This window comes from Nuphar pumila, chromosome 15 (genome assembly GCF_984573655.1).
Source record: "Nuphar pumila chromosome 15, dmNupPumi1.hap1.1, whole genome shotgun sequence".
Lineage (NCBI taxonomy): Eukaryota > Viridiplantae > Streptophyta > Magnoliopsida > Nymphaeales > Nymphaeaceae > Nuphar > Nuphar pumila.
Window position 1 is genome coordinate 33,273,921 of NC_143263.1, and position 8,698 is coordinate 33,282,618.

The following is an 8,698-nucleotide window of genomic DNA, read 5'->3' on the forward strand; positions in this document are numbered from 1 at the left end:
CGGCAACTCGGGAGGCAATAGAACATAAAAATAAAGAGGACAACAGATATTCTTATCAATCGAGAGCACATTTTCTGCAAGATTTTTATGGTAGTCAGGGCAGCTCGAAACTTTTCCCGTATACTTCTGAGGAAAAGCAAAAACATGGGAACCACTTTCCCTTAGAAAATGAGGGGGAGGAGGTGAACCCCACATCCACCAAAAAAGCGAAAGGATTTTCCTTTGCAAGTCTGCTCTAGCCTCAGCCTTAAAAGAAAATATTACGCTAACCATAGAGAAGTTGAAGAAAACCCGCTAGCAAAAGTGGCCTGCCTCAGTTTATCATGAGAACAAATGACATCCGGGGCACCTGCCAACCTAAAAACCATCTCAAGTCTTTCGCCTGATCCTCTCTTTCCATATCTCCTAGGGGAGTGAAACTGTTTCACCCGTTCACATATGAAAGCCTCGCTTTCGTAAGAGGGACTCTTCCCCACAGACGTTGAAACAAACATCCCTAATCCCCATGCGATTTACGTGGTGGGCTTTGTGGTTTCTATAAGAAACTTTGGTCTCAAATGAAAAGCTTGTTGCACCCCCCCCCCCTTCTCCACACAGGGGTATGTTTCCCTCGAAGGATGCTTACCACGGCAGGGCGTGCAACAAATGTCACCATAAGGTTGATAAGATACGGATTCAAATGTCAGTTTGTATCACGGGAAGCATAACCATGTTTGGTTTTAAGCAGTACGAGTTCAATTGAAAACATTTAAGCAGTAGAGTTCAATTTAAACCAACAGTGAGGATCAACAGAATAACCCACTAGAATAAATATATCAATTCATCAAACCAACTATTCCAACATAAGAAAAATCCATCCAAGATACTTCAAGATGACAAACAAAATATAATAACAATTAAAATTCATAACGACTCACAATACTGAAAGTTCAAATAGTTCATACACAATGACCACTAAACAGCCTAACTGTTTCTGAACACAGCTCACACTTTAAAATGAATTTAATCTGATGACCCTACTGCTTGCTGTATTACCCCCTAATGAGAGTGTCAAAGGGGGTAAAAAAGGAAAACAAAAGGAAAAACACCACACCAAAACTCAAACCCTCTCTCTCTCCATGGGTTTATACAGCAAGAATGGACATAAGCCCAGCCAACGAAAGCAGCTCACCTCAACACTGAAATCTCCACACCATCATCGCAAACAATACACACAGCTTCATCCGCTACTGCTGCTTACACTCAGGTGGTCGTTCTCCCTGTGGTCCTTCACCGGCTTGGACACCACCACTCTTCCTCATATAGCACGCAAGCATACAATTAGAGCTAATATAGCCAGGATATCAAAAAGAGAAAAGTACATCACTCAAGACTAAAGAAAGGGAATGGACTGAGACGAATGGAAAATATCGCACCTTCCGGCCACTGCCTGTCTGCTGGAACAGTAACAACATGCATAGACAAGTCAGTAAATTTGTTATGCTGGAGGAAGGTTTAAAAAGATCAGTATGAGCAGCGAACATGGCTTACCTTCTTCTTGGTCTTACTTTCTTCTTCATCCTCATCTTCATCATCATCATCATCGTCGTCATCATCTTCATCTTCTTCCTCCTCATCTTCATCACCTTCCTCATCATCGTCGTCTTCCTCTCCTTCAATATCTTCAAAATCTTCTGCCTCTATAGCCTCCCCCGTAAACCATGACACAGCATGAGGAATGATTTTGTCTCGGATTGTCGACCTAAAGCCCAAATGTTTTTAGTCAACTATAATCCAAAACCAAAGGGACTAAATATAAATATGAAGTCAGAGGGAATAAAAGATCAAGGGTTAGATATATGCCCGATATCATAGTCCTGCTCCATTAAATTCTGCAGCGTCTCAGCCTGTCAAAGTAAACGTGAAGCATATATCAACTGCTAAAAGGGGAGAAAATCCTGCAGCACAGTAACAGTTCACAGACTTACGGCATCTTCATCAATACCATCATCGTTCTCAGGGACCTGGGGTGGGTTAAAAAAGTTAAAGAAACTCTCACAATCTTCAGTTTTGGTTATGGGCTTGGTGTTCTTTGATCCCTTCTTTGGTTTCTTCTTCAGAACCTTCTGTGTAAGTGTTTTCCCAGGATGCCATTCAATCTCCGTCCTACAAGTCAACCAGAAAATAATCCATTTTCTGAAGAGGGGAAAAGAAGATACTACAGTTCAAGGAGAAATAAGCCCAGTTTAACAAATTACCCTATCGCTTTCTCTAATATAGGTTCGTCATCGTCAATCATATGATAAGTTTTTGTCAGAACAAGGTTCTTAAAGTAAGGATTAGTATCAAAGAAGAATTCTAGCTTGAAACCCTTTGGATTGTCAATCCTAGCCCACTTAATATCTTTGAGATACTTGAGAGCTGCTTCATCACGCTCAGTAATCTGAAACCACAAATGGCAGGCCAGATATAAAGATAATCAACAAAAACATGGAGTTAATATTGAGAGTTCCCAAATTCAACTGACAGGATCATTCAGTAGATCATTTTACCTCCTCCGCAAGCACTTCATTATTTTTCATTGCTGTGAGCCAGAACTCTGGAACTCCCTTCTCTGTATCATAAGAAGAATCTAGCCAACTTAATGAACAGAATCCTCACAAAAATAGGAAGTGAGTGAGTAAGCGACATAAAGCAACATACCATCAGTAGGTTTATCATTCACAGCCTCTGGAGGTTCACTCTTTACACTTTCAACTTCAACAACACCATTTACAATTTCATACCGCTGTTCAGTTCACAAAGGAAAGTGAATACAGAGAACTATGACCATGTACAAGAAATCCAAATGATCTGACGTCTTTTAGATGCATGATCACCTTTGTATAAAGAGGCGCATAAAGCTTCTGGTATTTAGCTTCAAGTGCTGCTCTTTCTTCGAAAAATTTTGCTTCTAGTTCATCATGTTGGGACTTTAAATTAACAGAGACTATGGTCAGTGAAAAAGCAAGTTGATAATTTATTTAGGAGATGATAAAGAAACAACAGTCAAGCAGTGTTTTCATGGCTTAAAAATATATATTTTCATGATAAAATCTTCAAAACAGGGACTACACCCTTTTTCCCTTTTTTCTTCATAATAAAAGTTTATTTTAATGCTCCTTGCAAGAGAAAAGAAGGTAATGACGGTGCATAACATGCTTCTACAAAAATATAGGAAGAATGTGATCATGCTAGGGAGATAAACAAGTTGGATTTGGTTTGGATGTAGGTATTACCAAATCCAACTAATCAGTTGTGACCTAATCAAAGTTGGATATGTACTCACAACCAAACATAAATGACTCCAACTGAATCCAGATTGACCAAAATCTGTTTAATTATGCAGATTTGGTCTGATTAGATTGAACATATTTGTTTTGCCATTAGGTTTAGTATTTAAGGACAACTGACATTTCATTATCACAAGCTTCAAAGTGGACAAGTGGTTGATAAGCATTTTGCATGTATCAATGTTTTTTTCTCATGTTCATAGTTCAAACCTCATGAACATATATTTCCAAAGCCTTACAAGAATTCAACTTGGTTGCAGTAAAAAAATCGAGATCTGAATCCACTCAGATTCTAACATATAAGACCAAATCTGAGCCCATTAAGTAAACATATTTATAATTTTAGACCAAACCAGACAAAAAAGGCTTGGGGTAGTTGGCTATCTGCCCTACAAACCATACCAGGGGCATCCCTAGCCTACACAATGAAATCCACAAGTTGTAAACTAACAAAGAGATCCTAATTGGTAATTTCCTTGGGAAATCCATTATCACATGATCACGGTCAAATATTGTAGTGGTGTAACCGTGTAACAATACTCATTACAGAATCCTCATATATAATGCTGAGGTTGACAGCAATTCAAAGCAGCATTTTCATCCACAAGTCCTAAGACATTGCTTTTCCTACCAAAGGATTCAGGTAAAAATCTTTTTGAACAAAAGCGAAATGCATGTTCAACATTAGAAATCCTTAATCCTGTGTAACACTTGCTCTTTACAAGAAAACAATGCATAATTTCCATGTCCTAATGAAGTTAACATAATGAATAATGTTATCCTATGTTATTTTCCTGCGGTTATCTTGGCATACATATATTCTACAGTAAATAAAAAAAATGGTACCATTACCTGACATCCCATTAAAAATAAATAAGAAAAATCATGAGAGAGAGAAACTAGACAAGTAACAGTTGCATCAATCTCAATATAAGTTCCACATATGACCTTCCTTTGTCATGTTGCATTTGATTTTGTAAATTATACTCTTTAACAAGCTTTAGGACCTATGTCACACGGATACGGGTGCAGGAACAGGACACGATGCGGATATGCTTTGTGCGATATGGTAATTTTCAAAAATCAGGATACAAGTATGTAACATGGACTCTTCTAACAGGGCACCGCACCCGTATCACACCCATGCGATACTTGGACACGGCTTCCTTTGTGTCAGGTGATGTCAATGACACTGAGGTCCATTTCTGTCCAAAAGTAGATTCAGTTAACCTTAACCAAGTCCAGTTATATATATATATATATGCACCTCCGCAACAGTGGTGTTATTTTTTATTGATGAGGAATAGCAATTGTAGATTGTTAATTTGATTTATTGCATGAATTTATGCATGATGATATGCTGATTGTTTTAATTTTATTAGTGTTAACTTAAAACTGTGAAAAACATATATATATACTCTCCCTGCACTCTCCACACCCGCACCTATGTGATATAGGATACAACACATGGCTAGATGTATGTATGTGTATAAAAAGACAATCTTAAATCACTATAGCTAGGGACATCAAACAATGAAACTAGGTTGAAACTAGAATGTGATGCAACTGGTGACAACTCTTAAAAGAAAAAGAACTCAAGCAAATACAAAATAAGCTGTCACATGGGTGCAGGTGCGGGTGCGGCGCAATTTTAAAAATTTTGGACACGGGGACTCGGCTATATATATATATATATATATATATATATATATAGTGTGTGTGTGTGTGTGCATATATGTAGATATTGTCCTCTAAAGTTTGGCACCAGCATGAGTGTTTTTACAAACTTTGCAAATTGTACTTTTGCCTTTGCAGAAAGGGGGCTCCAGGGGCTCCCCCCTGCGCGGGTCTGAAAGACTCCAATAATTCAAACAAGATGTTCAAAAACCAGATATAAGATTCTTCAAATCTAGGCAAAAACAACAGACTATATGTCACAGGGGCGCTTCACTGAGAATGCATATTCACTGTTGACACAACATGGACAATCTACAACACTTCATGTACATAATCAGACCTGCTAGACACTTCTGACACTGTGTACTTCATCTATTCTTTTGTCTCAATTGTTTATTTTATACTTATTTGTGTGCTCTTTACTTAAAATTTGTTATTGATTGCAAAACTCTAATGTTGTCCACAAGTGTGTCCATGCCGGGTCTGTGTGACATAAACAGCAGGGAGTTAATTCTTTTTAAGTACATTAAAATTATGTCAATTAGAAGCTATATTGTAATATACATCTCACCAAAAAAAAACTTTTTACTAATGTTGTATTATCAATATTCATCCAATTCTGCAATGTTGCATGTGTGAGATATGTGTGCATGTGTGCAAAATCATGAGCACACATTCATATGAATTCACACTGTGTGTGTTACGTCTGTAGGCCTTCCAACACAACCATTGTTAACTTATTAATTTTTTTATCTAAAATCTAAACAATGCATGGTATACATTTTCTATATAATGTTATAGAATGAAAATTCATGAAAGAAAGAACAGATACTAAAGATCTTAAAAGTAGACCCAGATGATCTCTTAATAATAATAACACCAACTGGATGTAGTCTGACCAATAAACACAAATTAAAAAATGCTTTATTTTCTTCCAAATACACAGATTAATCTGATGTGGCATGTGAATCAGCTGATACCAAAGTTATCTAAATCCTAAACCTAGAGCAAACACTAGATCGTATTCACAAATCAAACACCTCTGTGCATGTTGCACGCTGCACATGAATGTGCGTGTGTGCTTGTGGATGGAGAGAGAGAGAGAGAGTAACGAAAATCGACTCATGCAGATGTAATCAAATTTCTACCTTACGTTACAGCATCCAAGATACTGGAGATATGCATTTTGTAGCCGATCACTATCCTGCCCTATAAAAGGACTGCCAGCAAAAGGGTCACCAGTAACTTGGCTTCTGATAACTTTTATCCCTTGTGTATCTTGGACTATGCATGCAAGTGGCTGATTCATGCAGCTGATTGCATGCATAGTGCGAAGAAACACTGCCAGAAAATGTCAACAAATATCATTATGCTATTGAGAGAAAGCTAATTAGGATTCTCTCTGCAATGATATACAGAACTCAACAAAAGTAATAAGGTACTTTATATCCATAGCAATGAGAATGCATGATCTCCGGAGACAAATCACCAATCATTGTGCACCAGACAATACTCTATAGTATGAGTAGACCAAGATGATGACTACCAGAAATTTCCATCAGCATAAACGAATGGACTAAAATAACAAAGAGATCTTACAGTAACATAAAATTTTATAAAGCAAAACCAAAAATAAATGCAAATAAAGATGATAAATAGTGAAAATGAGTTGCAATATATAATGCTAGAAGAAGAAAAATAAAAGGCAGCAACTTAAAAAGAGGGTTCCAAACATCATGCAATGAACACAAATGCCCTGGATGTAAGGCATAGAACATAACCCAAGTTGGATTAGTTCTACCAAGTGCCAACACAAGGCTCTATTAAGAGCACTTCATTTCTCCTCATAAATTGTGGCAGTAACAGAAAACATCCCAAAGAGAAACCAAAAGGGGAAAAAAGAACCAATTAGACAGTGATAGCTCAATCAATCCATAGCCATCTTAACCACCGGCTCTCGCAGAAAGACTGATAGAATTTCAAATATCACGAGCGGTGCTCGAATAACGGCACAATTCTTTACGTTACAAGAGCAAACCAAAGCGAACATCTCATCAAAGAAACAACACATGGAACGAACGAAGCAAACCCACAACGACAAACCAATACTCATAAACAACAAAAAAGAGCACAAAAAGAAAAACTACAAATTTTCATAACCAGTCCAACCAGATCAATCAAACACCAACAGCAATAAAACCCCAAAAGCAAAACTAAAGAAAAGGAAAAGAGAGAACCGATGAAGGAAAAAAAGGCAAAGCGACCAACGAATGAAGGCATGCCAACCTGAATCGCCTGCAGAGACGTGACTCGCTGGAGGACCGCCGGCGAAAGAGACTCGAGCAAGTCCGAGTGCTGCCCGGCAAGGCGTTGCAGCTTGTTCTGCACCGATTTCCTCAAGAAATCAGGCAAAAATACCGAACAACGAATGCAGTAAACATCAAACATGAAGAAGAAAAACCCCAGAAGAAAACAAAAACAAAATAAACAAAGAAATCAGAGTCAGCGACACGAAATCCCCCCCCCACCTTGAGAGCGCTCACAAGCCCCGCCCGATCCTCCGCACTCAGAGCTACATCAACACGAAACCAGAATGAAAATTAGGGTTTTACACACACATACAGAGAGAGAGAGAGAGACAGAGAACCAACCGGCGGTACCGAGCTCGGCCATATCGAAAGGAGAGGCGTTGTCTTCAGATCCACCGTTCTTGTTGGTCATCCTCTCCTCCTCTGTGGAAGAAAACCCTAGAGAGAGAGAGAGATGAGCGTCTGAAGCAAAACCCTAACGGGAGAGGACGGCCAAGATATATGAGAGAGAGAGAGAGAATTTAGCGGGAGGATATTCACTCTTATGCATTGGCAAAAGACTGAAATGCCCTTGAAGAAGCCATTGATTTGGTTGACTGGGTTAGGTGTGTCTAGGGCTGGGTCCTTGAAGACTAGGTCGGGCTTTTGGTGGCAGACATGGCTCGACCACTCCAGTCACTGTTGTGAAGGACTGCGTCGAGCTGACTTGATCATCGTCATACACCGGTCAAAATGGGCTTTGTTTTGAGAAGGGTGTTAGGAATGTGGGCGTGATGTGGTTTGATTCTGGCACGATTTGATGAGTTTGACTGGGTCGTATGAGCCCGAATAGACCACAAAACTTCAACTGGGCTGTGACTAAATTGTAGGTGTGTTCATGCTGTTGACTTTTTTACTTGGTTTGGTGTTAACTCAATTTGAGGATTGTGACTGGGTTATGTGAGCTAGAGCAGACTGACTGCGAGCCTTTGACCAAGCCGTGCATCAGTTTTAGGTGTGGTAGCACTGTTGACTTCTTTTGACTTTTGGCATTCGTAGTTTGGGCGACTTCTGTCTGGTGCTGTTGTGCATTGTATCTTTGAAGGATTATGGTGTGGATTGGATCCGGGTCAAACCTGGATCCATGTTCACATCTAGGACACTATGGATCCGGCTGTGACCCACGAGGACCTTTACCAAACTTGCGTCACATTAGGTCCCAATTGGCTTGAGACAAGTCCGACCCAATTCACATCCATCTAGAAGCCGAACATGATCCGACCCAAAATGCATGTTGGACCTGCCTGACGCGAATCACTAGAGTTCACCGAAACCAACTCGTGGTTCATTTGGATTGTAATGTAAAACATTCAACAAGTTCATGTTTTGATTTAACTATGTCACCGAAAACATGAACTTGTT

The 8,698-nt window shown here is 39.1% G+C and overlaps 1 protein-coding gene across 4 annotated transcripts; it reads right to left on the bottom strand.

Annotated features, from left to right (window-relative positions):
- Positions 1-873: 873 nt before the first annotated feature.
- Positions 874-7,800, bottom strand: LOC149815061 (nucleosome assembly protein 1;3-like). 4 transcript variants are annotated; one of them, XM_089990674.1, is made up of 12 exons: positions 7,640-7,800; positions 7,517-7,560; positions 7,275-7,370; positions 2,859-2,951; positions 2,683-2,767; positions 2,532-2,593; positions 2,238-2,422; positions 1,968-2,145; positions 1,843-1,886; positions 1,531-1,741; positions 1,416-1,433; positions 874-1,292 (listed from the first exon to the last, which is right to left on the bottom strand). In XM_089990674.1, exons 1-12 carry the CDS (start codon positions 7,707-7,709, stop codon positions 1,227-1,229), a joined length of 1,152 nt encoding a protein of 383 aa, XP_089846800.1. In that variant the 5' UTR covers positions 7,710-7,800; the 3' UTR covers positions 874-1,226. The 4 variants fall into 4 exon arrangements, with proteins under 4 accessions (XP_089846800.1, XP_089846799.1, XP_089846798.1 ...); XM_089990673.1 differs by having other exon boundaries at positions 874-1,295; XM_089990672.1 differs by having other exon boundaries at positions 1,416-1,436.
- Between the last annotated feature and the right edge of the window lie 898 nt (positions 7,801-8,698).

What these genes read in the sequence shown, in the direction of transcription:
- LOC149815061 (XM_089990671.1), bottom strand. Translation starts at nt 7,709, where the DNA reads ATGACCAACAAGAACGGTGGATCTGAAGACAACGCCTCTCCTTTCGAT. An exon ending in ATGGTATTGATGAAGATGCC is followed by an intron (nt 1,887 to 1,967) that starts GTAAGTCTGTGA and finishes TTACTTTGACAG; the next exon opens with GCTGAGACGCTGCAGAATTT. An exon ending in AAAGTAAGACCAAGAAGAAG is followed by an intron (nt 1,437 to 1,530) that starts GTAAGCCATGTT and finishes TTACTGTTCCAG; the next exon opens with CAGACAGGCAGTGGCCGGAA.